A 19,596-nucleotide genomic window follows, 5' to 3' on the forward strand; every position below is an offset into this window, starting at 1 on the left:
CTGTCTCATTTCCTAGCGATATCTGACACATGGGATGAATCTAGGCTAACATGTATGACAACACTGGATGGAGATCCTGAAGAGCTGCAAGGTACAAGGTGTGAGGTGGAATCAACTACAGAATTTTGTAGAAATCATTACAGAACTAAAACAGGAAAAAAACCCCACTTTGAAACTCATGACATCAGTGTGAATCTGTGTTCCAACAGAAGACAAATCTAAAGACACAGTCAATTGCAGTCCTGCTGGCTCTGGAACCAGAACTGTGTAATGACAAGATGAAGTTCGGCTCACGTCTCCTGCTCTGCAGGAGCAGATTAGGAATGCCTGGGTGAACTGTTGATAATTTGCGCTATATAACAGCAGTCTGCCATTTCAAAGTACTTAATAAACTTCCCTCAGTTCTTTGAATTATCAACATTACTTTCCTCAGCACTCAAACTTGAAAGCATAGAGAAACTAAACAGTACAAACCACTGGAAAAGCCAGGTCCTGGACCAGGATCTGGACCAGAATCACAATCCTTATTTTCTAGCTTTAAGTACCTCTTGAACTCCCCAACATCTTTTGAATGAATAATCAAATAATTTAATTTTTGCTGAACTTAGTCACTGAACTCAGTTTTTGCCCAAGAACTCAGTGGACACACTGAACACCTCAGTGGGAAAAACAAGCAATTTTCTGTGATAGTAGTTTCACTGTAGAGTGCTGGTAATCTGCCTCTTTTAAACTTGTAAAATATTTTGCTTCATAAGGAGAAAGGTTTAGTTTAGATTAAAAAAAAGTCATTGCATTGCATAGTTATAATTGCCCCTAATTACCAAGTACCTTTGCTAAGCAAAATATCATAGACAGGTTTTGTGTGAAACATGGAGATAAGCAAAGAAGCAGTGCTAACTATTACTGGGATAGATTAATGTGCAATTAGAAGAGAAGGAAACTGCAAACAAATTAAGGTATACAGCAAGGGAATTGGCAGAACACTGTATGAACATCTTGATGAAAATCAAAACTGCCCAAATAACCTCACCGAAAACACAGAGTGAACTCTGATTTTTTTAACCACTGATAGTCTTCGATGCCAGAACTTGAAAGAAGATGTAACTTTCCCTAAGAGAAAAGAAGGAAAGAAAGTGAAGGATTCTGAACATCCAGGCATCTCCACATAGAAAGTTCATCAAAAAAGAGAAAGGTGGTTTTCTTAAAATCCTATTGTACTAAAATTAACAAGAATTCAGGATTCACTGGAGCTGGATTTCACCTGTGGTCTCTGTTTGTGAGGACCTGTATTGCCATGCCCTTAGGCACCCATGGCACAGCTGAGAAGTCTGGGCAGTTACCGATTTTAATGACTGAAAAAGTCAGCGTGGAAGGCGACTTTACCTTGAGGTGACAGAGCTAAAACAGATAACTTAGCCACTGTCATACAGAGACCACTTAATGTCAGTGCGTGCCTTAAAGCAGTGAAGGTTATGTGGGAAATTTGACACAGGCATACCTGACATTCTTCCCAAATTGGAGTGGAAAGACCAGCCTTGATTTATACAAAGGGGAGACAAAGCTGCACAAAGGCCAGGGGCAAGAAAGACATCAAAGTTCTTAAGCAGAACTTGCTATCTTTATCAGATTGAGGCTTTTTTTTTTTTTTTTTTCTATTTCAGGAAACATCTAAAATGTTAATTTCCAGCAAAAATTGTATTCTTAGAAGCATCTTCCTACAAAAATTAAACCCTGGGTTAAAGAAGATTCTGTTTTCTTCTTTTTTGTTTGGATAATTTCCTTTATCACTTCTCCTCTTCTTTCACTTTTTCAGTGGTTAAATAAAAAGGTTCAGATAGAAAGAGGGAAAGAGAAAATGTCGAGCAGCCACAACGAGACCGCAACATTATCTGTACAAAAGATAGTGAAATATTTTGAACTAGTAAGGTGTTTATGCTGTATGCAAAGGCCCTAAAAATGAAAACATTTTGAAAGATATTTTTTCCTACTACCATTACTTTGCAAGCCCTAAAATAACTCTGAGTTTTACAAAACGTTTCTGACATTTCAAGATTTTCCAAACTGCACTTGAATAAAGTTGTAGTAATAACAGGTATCACTCAGCATCAGTTTGAGAATGAAGCACATAACATGACTGTTCAATTCTTATTCTCTCTCCAGATTCTCTTTTTAAGGACAACAGGGCTCACTGTTTCTTATTCCTGCCCAGTGTCCTATGCTGAGTGTCAAGCAGAACAAAACTAGCACTTGTTATAGCCAATCCATAGCCAGACACAGTTAAAGACAGTAATTTCCAGGGCTGAAAAAGAGGGTTTATTTCTTTAAATGGCTACATTGCTTGCATTTGTGTTTTCCTTAAGAGTTTCTAGGTCAGCCACCTTCTGAGGTTTTCACTTAAAGCTTGGGCCTCCCAAATATTGAGATTTCTGACAACTCCACACACATTCCAGAACTGCAATTCTGTTAATTCTCTCCAGGCTGCTGGAAACACAAGGTAGAACAGCAGTCAGAAAGACACATTTATTTTCATCTCTCATGCAGCTGATATCTGAGAAGAACATCTCAGTGAGGCCCTAAGGGCAACAAGGGCTTTGATTTACTCCAGAAACTGCTTTCTTAGACAAGTTGCTCTCTTGGCAAAATTTAGAACAAATTCTTGAACTATAAAGGCTTGGGGAAGGTTTTGACTTCCTGCATCGCTTGAATAAATTTTGTTTGCACTGTATTTTACGTGACCGACCCCCCCAGCTGCCCAACAACAGCACTTAAAATTTCCTGATGGCATGTTAGTATGTTGCATGTTTAAAGCCTTCATTGTTCATGATATCAATAATTATCATACAAACACAATATTGAAGAATTATTTCAAATCCTCATTAACTTCAGTACTTAAAAGGGAGAGGAAACAAGGGCAGGAAAGCCCTGCAGTTACTGTTATGCATTCCCTGTAACATCAGTCACACCGCATCAGTACACTGTCTTCCTTGTTCTTCATCTCTCCTCAGCTCGGATATCCTCTGGCAGAGCCAGCTCAGAGAACAAAAGCTGGATTAGACATTTGTATGAATAAGAATAGTATCTAATATTACGCTAGCTAATAAAGAATGTCCAAACATATCAACTGTCATGCTTCAAGGGGATAAACTGATAGCCAGCTGAGTTCAAGGAAGAATAGCTTCCCCACCCTCACCCACACAACACTTCAATGTAATTGCAATGGGAACACAATGAGCATTTAAATTTTTTTTTTAAACAGCCACAGCTGGAGGCACTGGAAAGAAAACACTTGACCAGACAACTCACTCACCACAAAAATTCCTACGGCAGTACAAAAAATATACCAGGTAGCAATCCAGACTGAGGTAATAAAGGAAGTTTGTCTGTCCTTTTGAAATGCTGGCAGATGAGCTGCATATGGCTGTTGGCTGCAATTCATGCCAACATGTTAATGAGCGTCTGTTAAGGTACTACAGTTACTTCATGGACTTACTGTCCATGTATCCGCTAAGGACTCACATTACAGAACTGCACACACAGTTTAATTCCAGTTGTCCTAATCACTGCCTTCATTAAGTCTGCAGTTCTTCCTAACTGAACTCTAATTCATTCAAGTCCACTATTCAATGAGACAATAATGCACACTCTCAGAGGCACATGCAAAACTCAGGCTCAGCTAGCCTGCCTCTACATATGTCCTTTTTATTTCTTGCTCTGTCAATATTAAATACACACCTGAGTACCTAGTTCTGCCTCTGCTTTATTTACCAGGCAGAAGAAAGATTTGTCTGGCTACCAGTGCTGTAGATTTAACCCATCATCTGAGAATTAGGCTTGTCTTTTTATTTCATACATCATTTTTAATAAGAATAATCATGCAGTCACAGTGGAGATGTTATTTATGAGATGGTGCCTTTTCCTGGAGCTGTGCAAATTCTGAATCAGGAGTAGCTAATATCTATATTAATTACCTGGCTCTCCCTACTTGTATCTGTTCCTCTCTGGTAATATCCTTGCCTTCCAGAGTTGACAGAGTTACTTATCTGTAAATTCTGGAACACCGACAAAAGGCTGCAGAAGCAATACATAACTAAAAATGCTGGACAACCAAACTATCTGCCTTATTTTGGCATTCTTTTCGCTGTTGCCCTATATGTTTATTGCAGAAACGACACAAAACCATGCAGTGCCTGGTAGTCTTCCCTCTTGAAGGTCAACACTCTTGGGGTAAATATTTTAGTAGAGAAAGGGCAGTTGGGAGAAGATTCAGTGATACGAGAATGTCATTAACAATTTAAGAAGCAAAGTATAAAAAGGCTTTCTAAGGATGTTCTGAAAGGTATCCTCAGGGAGTTCTAATTCTAGATTCATCTAATATCTTTTGAAAAGTTTTTCCCTTGTCAGTCATAAAGTGAATGGGTATGTCTGGGATGTATGATCCGGGATGTATGGCAGCCACAGTCATACTTAGATTAATATTCAGCTTCTAAAGTGGCTGAAGCTTAATTCATTTGAAAACTAGATCAGTGCCTTAACCCAGAATTGAAACTAACCGGGAAGCAGCACAGGGCACACTTTAGATGCCCACTGTGGTTTGAAGCATGGAGCAGACATTACCTAATCACACACTGTCCCCACTGAAATCTGTGCATCATCTTCAAACTCAGCTTTACCCACAACAAATCATAGTAACGCAGTCTGGAGGCAAAGAATGAATTGGCATAATGTGGCCAGATGCTGTGTAAGGGAAGAAAGGCCAAACTTTCTTAGAAAGCTGGAAGTGAAAGATTACATTTTTAGAAGCTAATGTAAACCAGAGCTTCCTCATGTAAAGTGCGGTAATGTGTCTCAAAGCTTCAGTCGGCCTGAAGGCCAGAAGTAAACACTGTAAGATTCTTCTTAACATCCTCAACCTTTATGACCAGGTCTAACCTTTAAAGAAATCTGAATTCATGCCTGCTTATTTATTTTAGATTTTTACACACACACTTACATATATGTAAATTCTGCTTACAATTTTACCAGAAAAACTGCTTCCTACTGGTAAACTATTCACTTAATTTCTTTGTACAAGAGAGGATAACTGTAAATTCCAGGGTTAGAGACCTAAATCAAATAATGGCTCCTGCGTGTAAGTACAGAGGTGTGTAAGAAAACGGCTGATCTCTATGAACACGAGTAGATCCTGTATTTCCTGGTTTCTATATTTACATATGGAAAGACTGTGAACTGGAAATCTAGCGTTTTAGTTTACAAAAAGCATGTAAGATTTGTAACTTCACTAATATGCATATTACACACAGAGAAGTATTACTAGGTGTCCTGGGTGAGTGCTCTCTGCTGCCATAGATGAAAACCCACACCTTTTGTGGTTAAACTCTACACAAACATATGGGAACAATATATTAGTGAACTGAATTAAGCTTTCCTAAAGCCAGCGCGCAGCTGATGGCTGGCTGTTAGGAAGAAGATGAACTGGATTTAAAGCATCAGCACAGGGAAGACAAGAGACAAGACCTAGGCTCAGAGCACCGGGCCCAGGGACTACCATGACCACTGATTCTACCATAATATGAAATAGGTCATCAGTGACCCAGAACAGGAGGTGCTCTGTCCTTAAAATGTGACTACTAAAGGTTATTGTGTGGGATGACTTTCAGCAGAACTAACATTGACTTAAGGCTTAATTTGCTATTGCAGACTACAGCATAGCACAGAGATACATGTGGTAGCTTGAATACTGAAGGCAGGACAAATGCACCAGGCCAGAGCTTGTATTGTCCCAGTTTGATTCCTTTGGCATGTAAGGGGCACAGGGCAAGTATCTCAGGTAAAGCTTTCCTTTGTCTGGTCAAATAAAGAAGATTCATGGAAACGAAGCAGACCCTTTACCAAGACAAAAGAAATATTTCGCCTCTTACTGTGCTTGTCCAACTTTCCCATGTTATTCCATTTTAAGGTTTCAGTCCGCTTGTATGTTAGTTAACAGGAAAGAAAGAGACTATACTGCAATAGTAGCCAAAAGGAGATTGCAAACTCTGGAACACCTCAGAGGGTGATGTTCCAAGTCTAGTACAATTCATGGCTCCTAAATTGGGTTCCCAGACTATCTGGACAGTTACTGGGGAGAGACACAGGTGCTTCCAGAAGGTTGCACTTGGATTCCATGTCTGAAGAAGACAGTGGGAGTACATCTCAGATTGCTATTACGCAGTCAAGAGCTTCCTGTCTCACATTTAATTTGGAGTTTTTCTGCAGTGAGAAAAGAGGGATTTCAGTCAGGACATCACAGCTCAAGATGCGTGTGCTTTTTTTCTTAGTGGCAGCAGTCAGCTCTAACTGCTTATTTTCTGCCGCATTCATACCCACACCGTCTGGAGCTCTCAGATCTCACTTTACTGAACTAATTCAGTATATGACAAAACTTGGTAGCTGGGAGCCAAGTTCTCAGTCTGGATAGGTGGCTGTCCTATAGAGAAGGGATGGAAGAGATTGAAAGTGAGTCTTTTGACAAGGCTCCAATTTGTCTTCCCCATTTCCCTTCTGCTGTAGGAGAGATTGCAAACAAGAGTTGCACCTAGTTGGATAAATGGAGATACTACCTCAGATCCTCTGAAGCAGAAACAAACCAGTCTGAAAGCTTTGAGGAAATCTACATTCCGTCAGAGACAACTAAATGTGAAAACATGAGGAAGCTGTGGCTTCCTCACTGTCTGGGTTTCCTAAGGAAGGGTGGACCCATTTCCAGATAGCATGGATTTGGGTGGAGGGAAGGGGGAAGACACTAGAAGCAACAACCTCCGACATGAATCTTTGCTCTCCTAACCTTAAAATACAACAATGTGAAACCAGAGCAAATGTGAAAGCCAAAGACTCCAGCAGGGTTTCACATCAATCAGGCTTTTCAGGGTAAAGTGTATCAAAACCCAGGAGCGAGACAGCAAATGTTAGATGTCAGGATGATTTCTGAGAAGACAAAACAGGTTTAAATCCACAGCCCTTAGATTTACATCCACCTCAGAGGCTCACAGTGTCTCTGCCCCCTTCCCAGTCCCCAGGTGGCAGAGGAGGTTACAATACAAACAATAGCTATCTTTGCGGCATGGCCACTTAAATAAATGAATCCCGCTAGCTCTCCTCCACTGACAAGGGGCTCCAAGAAGGCTGTACCCAAGCAGCAGGGCCTCCTTCCTCAGCAGGGCCTCTTTGCATGCAGCAGTGACTGCAAGGATTTGAGTAACACAAGCACCAGGAGGGAGCCGCTCCTGGTTGCCCAAAGGAGGGGGAATGACTTGCAGAGCAGCACAATGACAATGGACAAAAGGCAAATTTAGACCTAATAGCAGAAAGATAAATTGCTGAGAGTTCTTATGAGTGGAGACTAATCCTCGGGGATTGCATGGCCCAGCGCCTCCCTGCTGCCTAGGCCATCACACCTGCTCTGCTGCTTGAGATCAATCACTCCCTTGTGTTCAGGAAACTAGGCGAGATCTAATAGTGGGTCTTATTCAAGCTCTGTGTCTGGGAACATACACTTAAAAAGCAGGCACACAATGGCATAATTGCAGCCCTTCCGAGCTGGTTGGCCCCTTGCATGTGACAACCAGCCCTTGTCCTTTAGGATGCACATTCAGGCACTGCAAGGGAACCAGAGCTGAGCTGGGAAGGAGAACTTGAAGACAGAACAAAGGTGGAGGTAATCTTGAAAAGGGGGTTGTGAAAAGGGCAAGATAGACCTGAGGCACATGTACACAGACTTGCTAGCAATTAAGTATCTAAGTATATTGTTTTACTGTTATAGGTAAAGTGTCTTGTCTTTCCCCCCTGCTAGTTGTTTCCAGCAGTTTCAAAGCTGGCTGTAGGTGCTTTGCATCATCTATGCATCCAGGCCAGCATTTCAAATTTATTATTTTAAAGGCATCATGAAATACAATCATGAAGTACTAAAAATGATAACTGAAAACAGAGTTTGTATGTCCCTACAGTGCTGGACCCTTTATAAAAGTACTGAAGTAATGATAACATTGAGGATAAATTTATAATAGCAGGACTTTAAGACTGAGGCCTATTATTCTATATTTTATATATCTAAAATAAATATGAATTTAAACATAAGACCATAATATTTCTTTGAGACCCAAACCAGAAACAGATCAGGCCACTTTTTTCACTTACCCATGCAGAACTGAAAAATTAAACAATCTGTTTAAATGTCAGTAACTTCTTAGCTACAAAAATCCAATTATGTATTTGGAACACCAAAGAATCCAAGCACTACCCAAATTTTTCAGCTATGTGTACACAGCATCACAAGGACTTCCTTCACCTTTTGAATTTTGAAACATCTGAGCTGGTCAAAGTTAGCAGCTTCTGTATTCAGGGGATAAAACAGAAGCACAGATCTCAACCTCCCTCCTCCATTGCCCATAACAAGCCAGTATCTGGCAAAACCCAAACAAGTATACTCACATTCTGCTTTTACAGAAGGTCTCAGTTCTGAGCTGCTCCTTCAGGAGGTTGCTCAGTCTCCATACAAAGTCCTGACTGGCAACAGCCAGATTCGCTGCACTTATGTACCTGCGAAACTGTATAATACATGCCAAGAGGAGGATATCAAAGTTACAGCACTGAAAACTATTTGGAAGTACTAAGTCACTGGTCATCTAGAATAAGTACCAAAACTTACTGCAGGTTCATGGAATACATCCTTTTCAAGCACCACTGATTTTAAATGCATAGAAGTTTACAACTCCCTAATTAAACATCTATCGTATTTTACATGCTATTGTTTGCAACTCTTGTTTAATGCTTATTGCTTTAAGATCATAAAAGTTACTTCAGTCTCAAATATCATGGTTTGCACACACTTTGAAGACATTTACTTCCTCTGTGTCCTACACAAGAGTATTTCATTGCAAATAAGGATTTGGGGTACCTCTCTCTCCCTTTCTATCTTAACCACACTAATCGAGGGTTAGATGTCTAAGTTATCCAGTGCACCTACTGAGCTGTCTCTAATTCTTGTGTATGGGCCTGAGTATCTTGCAGTTAAAAAATATTAGCTCAAGTCCCATATTCCTTCTCAGCTGTGAATGCCAGATCGAGTAAGACTTGAATGACAGTTTTCATTACACTACGTTATTTTGGTAAGGTATCTTTTCCTGGTGCTGTTAATTCACATATTCAGTCTTCTCTGGAAAGTGATACTGTCTAGAGATGTCAAAGGACGGTTTCTTGAATTCTCATTTGACAACATCATGTTGCTCACTTGAGACATATTAAGCTAGTTGGTTTAAAAAGTCCTTATAGAATTAAGAAAGTAGCTTTGCAACTGTACTAGTTTTTGATTTTATCTTGTTTTGCTTAATACTTCCTGAATTACTTCTTTGAAATTTGTCTTTTTTTTTTGCTAACACAAAAGTCATTGTCATTTATGTTACAAAATCCATAATGCCTGTCTTGTGAAGATTGTACTCTTTCAGTGCTATGCCAAATAAACATCTCCAAACCACGTAACTACCTACTTCTAGAAGTATTCAAACTAATATCAGTGTAACACAGTACACTCAATTTCTGCCCCATTTTAATGGTCTAATGCTTCTGTGAACTGCTAAAAAGCTGACATATTATACTCCCCAAAGGTAAACAAAGTCTCTCTAATAAGAAAGGATCAAAGAGATTATGCAGCTACACAAGTTATATTTTGAAAACAAGAAAAACAGGAATCAACAAAATGAGAGGAAGGCCTGCTACATGCAGTTTTATGAATACATGAAATGCTGGGAAAACTGGTTAACTTTACTGTATATTCATGTCAAAATGAGCTACAATTCACACTTCACAGATCCAGTACTACGTCAGGAATGAAATCAAATTATTACGGCATCTAAGAAAAGTCCAAAAGTTTAGAGTCAGATGAGACACAACCCTAACTAAGAACTTGACAAGAAGAAAGGGCGAATAAGGGTCTTGGACAGCTTTGCTGCTATGACACCAAAGCTTGAATTTATGGCTCTCAAATTTTCAAGATTGAAAAGAGGAAAAAAGATTTGATGTTCAGACACACCACATCAGATCACTTGGGAATTATTTTAGACTATTATATATCATACAAATAGCTATTGAAAACATAAATTCTAAAAACAAAGATTAAAAATATATATCTAATCAGAGTATTTTTATAATATAAAGTGAAGGAGAGTATCTAATCTTGCACTGCAAGATGGCACCGACAGTACTCTCCACTCAAAGCACTGCTAAACCCATCTTCCTGTGTTGTGAATCTTTCCAGTACCGAGTTCATTTGCCTTCAGTTGCCTATTTCTGTTCATTTTTAAACTGAACTGTAAGGTCATCCATGTGTTCTGTTTTTGCACACAAACATCTCTCAGGAAATGGATTTAGGGCCGAACACTAAAGGATACTAGGAATTCTTATGAGAGTCAAGAACTCGGTGGTTGTGCTACCTCTTTTTTACACTGACAAAGCTCCGGTAACTCTCATTTTTGATTTATACAATTAAAGTGAGAGTTGAATTATTGTCCCAGCTTGCAACACCCAGGTGCTCTTATTACAAAATGAAGAACTTCATGGGTGAGAGAAGGGGAGAAGGAGTGGCCGATGCAGTCTGTGCCCCAAATGCTGCCATTGCAGAAAGGTGATTTCAGGCGACCTGCCGCTAGGGTTGGGTGAGGGCAGAGAACAAGAGGTGTCACCTTATTAGTTATTCTAGGGCAAGCTGTCCTCACTTGTAATTCATTTTTTCCTGAAATTTACTTAAAATACACTTAAACTCTGTAATAAACTTAGTACAACATCCATCCTAAGACTTAAACTATGATATTTCCTATTATTGAATACTATTATATGCAGAAGACATGGCTTGGGTCAAATTTTTAAGGGTCTGCCATTACTCAGTTTACATTCTAGTCATACTGTTTTCCAAGAATGAGGGCACTGCAATATAGTCAGCATTACCTAAAAGTCAGTTACGAATAAATTGCTCCTTTCCTAAGCCATGGAGAAATGTGCTAGAATTGCTATTAAGATGAATCTATGGACAATTTTGGTTAAGGCTTTACAAGGGCTTAAGAAAGTTTGTTTAGGCCTCAAAGTAAAACCACCCATCTGCTGTACAGACTCATTGCTGGAAGGGTTCAACTGCTAACAGTACCATCATTGTGGCCAGCCCACAGCAAGAGAACAAGTGTTAGCCAGACAAATCAGGACCAGTTTTAATTAACTTTAACAGTTTGGGAACTAGACTCAACATACAATTTTGACTAAGAGAATTTAAATAAGAACAACAACCACCTGCTGCTCTGGAATATGTCTATCCATTTACAGGTGAAGTGACATTTATCAAGACCTAAAAAATGGAATCCTAACCCAAGTTGGATATGTCACCTTCAATACATTTCAAGAATCAGTGGAAAATTACTTGTCTCCAGGAAGCACCTGAGTCTATGCAACTTTCTGAAGTGGAGACCTTAGGAAAAACACTTGGAATACAAGCTGCCAAGTAAAGGAAACAGCAAGTCAAGACTCCACAATGTGTAAGACCGCTTAGTATTAGAAGTTATAGCATTTTACAGGCTCTCCAGACCTCTGAGACCCTATTGTGATAAAGTGAATGATATACAGAGGCGACCTGACTGATGCTAGTCTGAAAATACGGACATAATAAACAGTCAAAGGATAACAAGCGAGGGTAGTTCTACAATAGACACTGGATCCAAATTCAGGAGTCTGAAGAGACCTGCTACCAACTCAGAGAAGCTATTGCCTTTCTTCCAGCCTCTTTTACTTACATAGACTGAGCTTTTTTTCGCAAAGGCAAGTATTCTTTCACACTGTGGGAATGTGCAATACTCAGTAGCATGGTGTCCCGATTCACCGTTGTAAATTAAAAGCTACATGTATAGGCACTTCAGATATTATTGGCAGATGTAAAATTCAATGTAGCTTGCCAGCATGTGGAAAAAATTAAAGGTTGATTCAATGAAGTCAGTGAGATTTTGGCCCGAATCACCCATCTGCTACCTATATTAAGTACTATAACATATTCTACATAAATAAAATATATTCCATTTTGATCACATTTGACATTTCTTGCAGTGCTAAAATTTTTGTCATTTGCCAACCTATATTTTTAGAGCTTTCTTGACTAACTGCCAGGGCTCCATCTGGCAAAATTAGAGGTGTTCTTAACTCAAAGCATTTCAAAGCAATTCTCTCACATTAGTTAAAAAAGACCAAAATTAAGTGACTGGGAGTGATTGTAAAAAGACTGATTTTAATTTTCTTAAAAAAACACAAACAATGAAATAACAACTTTAAAAAAACCTTAAGTTACTATACCAGCTACCGACTCACCTATCAATATTTTGATTGATTGATTACATGTTGAGCGTTCAGAGTGATCATATGTTGAGCATGATGTAATATTTTGAAGATCTTATTATAAATGATCATGTCATTTTTTGTTCAACTGATCACTGTATTACCTGCATGATGAATGTAATTGTCACCTGAAAAATACAGTCCCTATGGACAACTCAGACCACTAAAGTTATCTCATATGTTAAATACAATTTTTGAGTTTGTCCAAGTGAATTTGAGAGAGTTGGTTTCAAATGAAAGTCCCATTCCTGGGAAGATGCTTTATTCCTGAAGAAAGCGTACTAGCAACTTCAGAGCCACAAAGAGATCACTGTTTTCTCACATAAGCTCTTTCCCCTCTATTGGATAATTAGAGAGATGTCACTTTAAAGGCTCGCTGCATGTATGAGTTACAGTGAAGTCTTTCTAGATTTTGAAAAGACAGAAAACTCATCTGTCAAGTCCCAAGACACACCTGTCATCACTGCCAGAACAATTAATAAATCTTTTCCCAATGTGGTAAATACCCCAGCATGGATTCTCCATAGAAATAAAGCTCACATCTTCTAAAGACAGGACCCTGTCACTTCACAGTGGACATGCTAACCAGTGCTGGTGCCCTCACCCCAAGCAGGCAGCCCACAAGAGAAGCACTACATTTAGCCAGCATGGCATGCACACCTCCAGATTCACTAGTGATCCCAGTGCAAGGGAGGACCTCAGTGACAGCAATGAGTTATAAGAAATGGGAATATTCTAGGCTCATCAGCTTTCCTTGGGACTTTGCAATCATTGGCAACTCTTGGATGTCTCCGTAGGATACAATGGGCCTTGTTAAAATTTCCTGGAGCACAACAGGATCCTACCTCTCCTCACTTGCTTCTAGTAGCCTGTTATTAATATATATTTTTTTTCTCTCATGGGTTTTCTGGGGATCAGGTGATGCACAGTCTCAGTAACCTTCAGCTGTCACTGGAACCAGCTCCTATCCTCTTTCAGACTCCAGCAATTGCACTGGCTTGGATTTTAGAGTCCCTGCATGGACTGACATAGATGCCGAATACACATACCAATGCTGCTACATGCATAAGTATTAAACTTTCAGTGATTGCTTCTTCTCCAGCTAAATAGTTTGGGAAGAATAAGGAAGTTAGCTAGCAGGCAATGGTGAAGTGACAAAAGGCAAATACAACAGCGATACTGTTTGCTAGCCAAGTACATTAACTCATATAAATCTTTTCTAAAAGTATATTACATCATGGCTTCTTATCCTCCCCCCCCTTTCCTTTTTACCGTATTGGCCTTAAAGAACATACAATTCTTAATGAAAATACAACATTTAATCTTTATCACTTACCTCACCATTATAAAAGTAGTTATTAAAATAAGCAGTCGGAAGGGGGTTCCTTATGCAGAATGCACTTGTGGAAAGCTGGCTTAGAAAAAAACTCAGTTTTGAGTTCACCAGCCCAAAACGTCCAATGTTGTACTTTATACGTTAGCTGGGGACCTACCCTAAGGCCCAGGTCTCAAAGGCACAGCTGTGACTGACAGCAGATGTGATAGGCACTACATAAGCATTACACACTGCTTTGGCAAGGTCTGACAGCAGGCCCATTAAACTATCATAATTTTGGTTTTATTTCAGGAACAATTTACTGCTTAGCGTGTTACACACACCCCTCACAGGAACCGTACTTAAGCAGGTGCAATGGTCAGGAAGAAAGCTGGACAACAGTAACTACAACAGCCCCATTTAGTTCTTATCCTTTTTTATTTCTTTGGACTGCTAGCGCTGCAAGTCTTAGCTCTTCATAATTAATGGCCTCTATGGAGCACCGAAAATCCTTGAATTGCTCTCATTATAAACATGTAGAATGAAACTGGCTCTGAAGTGGGTTATGAGTTTTAAAAGAACTAAAAATGAGTTTTATTTTATAGTTAAGAAAGAATGCTACTCTTCTGAAACCTTGTAAAACCATTTTAGTTTTTTCTGTAGAGTTCAACCTATTATTCTGTTCAACCTATTGTTCTTTTCCAACCTATTATTCTGTTCCCAGGGGTAATGCAAGCACTAACATCACTACTCCCAGACAAACTAAAGCGCACACAATACTAATCTTCTACATCCCTTCAACACGAGCATTAGAACAGAAAAAGCCAGGCTTTTCCTCCAGTGATTCATAGCACACCAAGTACGTAATATCACATTAATCCATGAAATCTATCTTCTGTCATTTGTAATTAGTAAATCAACATGATCAGCATAACCAAAACATTATATGAAGAGAGATTTTCCATTTAGGTGCATAGCAATTATGACATACTACACAGTTCCAGCTCTCAGATCCAGTCTCCCTGCATGATGAGACTGGCAGATTTTCCCATGACAAAACCAGGACTGTCATTTGACTAAACCCTGTAGTTATACAAATCCAATGTCTGAAATCCAATGTCTTGGTTACACAGTTTAGTTTGGTGTTTGTAACTAAATCTTGGAAATTTTCTGGGAAAGAAAACTCAAAGCCTAATACTGTAATTTATATCTTTCAGTCTTTTGAATTGACTTAATCTGATAATACTGACAGTAAGTCTAGAACACGCATTAAATATGCTTTTCGCCACAGTAGATTTATTTCTAATTTCCATACTTTGTGGGAAGAAGTTCAGTGTTTGCAAAGTACTTCATGCCCAATTTTATAACTCCTGATTTTATGCACATGTTATTCAGATGAATTATACTTTTCCTGTGATCATTAAGAAGTAAATAATGTTCACTTACTATTGTTTCCACCTGTATTCTCTGGTATTCAATGGTAAGTCTATACAGCAACTGCCAGAAAAGGCAGTTTAAATATTGCACTGTACCATATACACAGATCCACAACAATGGTGCTACAAGTGCTGTTGATGTCCAAGAGCTTTTCTTTAGATTTTGTTAGGATAAATAGCTAAAAATATTCCCAAAATAGGCTATGCTGCAGAGCAGGTCTTCCAAAAATTACATTTCATGATTAGATTTTCATAAATTAAGCAAAATCCAGCTTATGAGCTACAGCAAAAAAACCATTCTGGACACCATCAGGTTTCGCTACATGTAATGGCTTTATGAAATGTATAAATGTTACTATTCTATGAAATACATTTTTCATTCCAAAATACAAATTCTAACTCATATTTATTCAGAACTTTCCTTCCCAGCATTTTTAAACTTGATTTTAAAAGAAAGACACAGGATTGCCAAATTAAAGATTTATTATAGTGTTTTTATTAACAAACTTTCATTAGAAAGTTCTGGGCGCATTAACATAGGAGGCACATTGGCTTCAATGTTTGGCATTTGACAGTCAACTGAATTGCACTTCACTGTGATAGCCTTGCTACAACAGTGTAAATTTTCACTGCAACCCTCATAGCGAGCCTCTCGCACTGACCTGTTGAGCAGATGTTTTTTATTATTTTGGTCAGCCTTCAAAACCTGGACATTCTGCAAAGAATGCTGATCTACCTTGCTCTCAGCTTTCTTTTTCTGCTTTGACGGAGAGGTTTGCTTGCTTTCAACCTCGTTCGCCTCTGTATTACTCTTTTCATCACAGTTGTCCGTCTGCTGATAGAATCCCTTTTGGTTATTTGATGCACTCTTCTCACATTCAGAGCAACACACTATTAGAGGTCCTGCGTTTCGGCAGAGGAACTGTGAGGAGCTCATCACCCTCGGAACAGTTCTTACGTTTTCCTCTGGGTTTTGATGAGCGTGTGAATCTGTCCTATTTATTTGCTGATGTGCCTGAAACTGCTGCACAGACTGGAGGAAAAAATTTTTAGGCAGAGAGTTCTGCGTCATTGTTCTTTTGAGTCTTCCTTGAAGGCAACTGCAGTGGAGGACATGCTGGACAGGGTGCACATATCCTTCAGCAGTTTGCTGTAAAGCATTTAGAGGAGCAACAGAGCTTTGGATCTGTACAGTTCCTAGTGAAGAAGAACACTGGTAACAGAAGGAATCGCTTAAATGTTGACATGAGTGGGGGCTCCATTTCACTGCCACTTGCTTATATGCATCAGGACAGCTACACTGCCGGTTTTGAGAGAAAACTGGACATATGGTATGTTGGTCAATAGATGTCTGTAGCATAGCTGAACTAGCAACATTTTTTATGCTTTTGCTCACTTCACTATTATATGCTGAATGTTTAGGCATGCAAGTGTTCTGGGGCCTGCTGCTGAAGAGCTCTGAGCAGATATGAGTTTCTTCATAAGTCACTTTCTCTGCAGGGTTACAGATACCAGTTTGTGACGCTAGAGGCTCGAGCTCATAGTGCTCATGCTCCATTTCTGGTTTTTGACTTCTGGAGTCCAGCTGATATTTGCTAATAGGATGTGATTTATTTTGACCTCTGCCTCCTTGGGCTCCCGAAAAGGTCTGAGAGAAGGCATTACACTGCAGTTTTTTTGGTAGTGGAATCTGGCCACAAGTACTCTGGGGTCCAAGGCATCGGCACATGCACTGGAAGAAGAATGTTGCAAAAGCCCAACTAATGCACATTATAAGCATCATAAAAGTGCCAAGTTGTGTGTACGCCAACACGGTAGAGGGCATCATCATTGCTCCAGCTACAAATGTAGTTAATGCAGCCATTGCAATAGCAGAACCCATACGGCTTAGAGAAAAAATTACCTTTCCCTCTCGGTCAGGGTCAGGAGCTAAGCGATAAGCCACTCCGTAATGAACAGCAAAGTCTACAGATAAGCCCACAGCCACTGAAATAGTGACAGATTCCAACACGTTTAGTTCCCATCCAAGAAGAACCAGAGAACCTACAGTGACAAAAATAGTTCCAGCTATTGAAACTATTGCATAAAGGCTTATAATTATGTTCCAAGTTGTAAGAAGCATTACACTAAATGCAACAGCAACTGAAAGACCCATGGCAATTAGAGTACCATCAGAAAGACTGTCCTGAAGATCATAAAATTCAAGGTTACTCACAAACCAACCATTGCTAAGACCTTCAGGAGCAGAACTAAGCTCACTTGAAATCCATGAGTCCACCTCTTTGTAGAACTGATGCATTTTTTCATAAGCGAGTGTGAAGAGGTAGGTGCTTTGGAACTCCAACACCACTGCCCTGATAGTGTCATTTAGGTCAAAGCGAGGACCTGGGGTTTTACTATCTAAATGGTACCCCGTGCTTCTTTCTAGCTCCATTATAGCTCTCTTGATACATAATTCAAACACTTCTTGCTTGTATGGAAAGCTCCAGTGGCTGCAGCAGGGGTAAAGAGATGGCTCATCGCAGTCTTGATTTTCCATCCACTGCTTAAATGTTTCAATAAAGCAGCTTGTGAAGTCTTGTTCTTCAGTCTGATAATAAAATGTTTGATTTCTTAACTTCTGACAAAAACGCAAAATCCAAACCTGTGACGCTGGGCTAGCGATATTAAAACTGCTGTCTAACTGCAGCTTTCCTTTACTTTTAGGGTTTAAAGGGTCACCATTATCCTCAGGTGTGACACCCCAGATTACTGTAATTGGCATATGGAGCTCTTCTCCATGGTGGACACGTTCAAACATAAAAAGCTTTTTGTATTCTGCATCATATCGTTCAAATGGGTGAGAAGACCTAAATACCTGAAACTCAGAGAGTTCCAATGACGGCAATTTCATCTTTGGATTTACACACACAATATATGCTCCTCCAATTGTTAAGGCAAGGAACCAGAAAAGCCAAATATATCGGAATTTGATAACAATGCATGGCAAAACTTTTTCAAAAAATATCCTGGATGCCTCAGAGATTGCAAAAATAATCTTGTGGAACATTTGACACAACACTGTCCAGCAGTTTTTGTTGTTGTATACCCTCTGCTGAGGTTTCTTAAAGCAACTGAAAATATTGAGAAGGTATCGTTCGTGTAATACAACTACAGCAGGTAACCATGTAACCATTAAAACATAATTCACCAAAATGGCAGTGCCAGCATAAACACCAAAACACCTGATTGCTGTGATATTGCTGACATAATTAGCATAGAAGGCAGCAGCGGTAGTAAAACTTGTGACAAACATGGAAAGAGCAGCATGCCGCAACGTGATGCTCACTGTCTCAGAGGTGTCAGCATGAGGTTTATCAAATTTCGTGTAGTTCCAAACGTCACATAAGACAAAAGCATCGTCTGCCCCAATCCCAACAAGAATAATCAATGCAGTGAGATTCATGAATGGAAAGAACTCAAAATTAAATACTACCCGATAGAGAAAATAAGAAATAATCAAGGAACTAATTATTGCAAACATAGTCATCAGCGTGATAAACATGGACTTTGTGTATACACACATAACTAATAAAACAATTACAATGGCTATGGCAGGATACACAGTATCCATCAGCAGGTAATCTTGAAACAATCTATGTTTTATTCCAAACTCAATCCCTGTGACGGTTGTTACACCATCAGAAGCGTTCCAGTTCTCAAAGTTATCTAGGTAAATACTCATCATGCTTTCCCCCTTCTCAGTGGGGGAGAAGAGCATGCTGTATTTTAAAGCTGGTAAGACATAGTCAGCTGTCTTTGGGCTTAGAAAATCCTTGTCCACTAGGTAGTGAAGGATCTGGTAAACAGCATTGTACTTGGTACATTTTCGAGGCACGTTTGTACACTTGAGTTGGTCCTTCCTTTTGGCATTCATATCCCAGCAGTCCGGCCCCAGGGTTCCATTGTAGTAGTATTTGGCACATGTGCGAAGCAGCTTTAGGGTGTGAGAGACATCCCGTTCCACAATTTTCTGACACGATGACCTGTTGTTTAGAATAGCAATATAGTTGCCCAGTGTCCAGCTGGGACAGCATGAAGCAGCAGTGGCTCTCTGGCAGAGATCACCAAACTGGAAATGGGATCTGATCTGTGTAAAGACAGGCAGTGCAAAAAATACAGTTTAAAGTAACAGTCTGAATGATTAGAAACATTCACCCACAAAAATAAAATCCCAAAGTGATGAAATTTCAGTTTACAGTCCTTTTTGTGTTAACATTTTAAATTCTTATTTACACACACATTGGTTTTTATCAGCACCCTCTTACATGCAGCAGACTAAACCGGTATACTGACTTGCCACAGCAGCATAACATTGGCAAAAGCGTTAAGAATATTGTAATTCTATTGCTTGAAGACACACTGAAGTTTTTTACCAGACTGAGGACTGTTAACTCTCTTCTACCT

The 19,596-nt window shown here is 39.4% G+C and overlaps 1 protein-coding gene across 3 annotated transcripts in view; it reads right to left on the minus strand.

The window, feature by feature from the left end:
• Positions 1–15,569: 15,569 nt before the first annotated feature.
• Positions 15,570–19,596, minus strand: part of DISP1 (dispatched RND transporter family member 1) — an 89,862-nt gene continuing 85,835 nt past the window's right edge. For all 3 annotated transcript variants that reach the window (XM_054063578.1, XM_054063579.1, XM_054063580.1), the window contains exon 8: positions 15,570–19,279. In XM_054063578.1, the coding sequence (XP_053919553.1) occupies positions 15,635–19,279 (3,645 nt within the window). In that variant the 3' untranslated portion in view covers positions 15,570–15,634. The remainder of the gene's footprint in view (positions 19,280–19,596) is intronic.

This window comes from Cuculus canorus, chromosome 3 (assembly GCF_017976375.1).
Source record: "Cuculus canorus isolate bCucCan1 chromosome 3, bCucCan1.pri, whole genome shotgun sequence".
Lineage (NCBI taxonomy): Eukaryota > Metazoa > Chordata > Aves > Cuculiformes > Cuculidae > Cuculus > Cuculus canorus.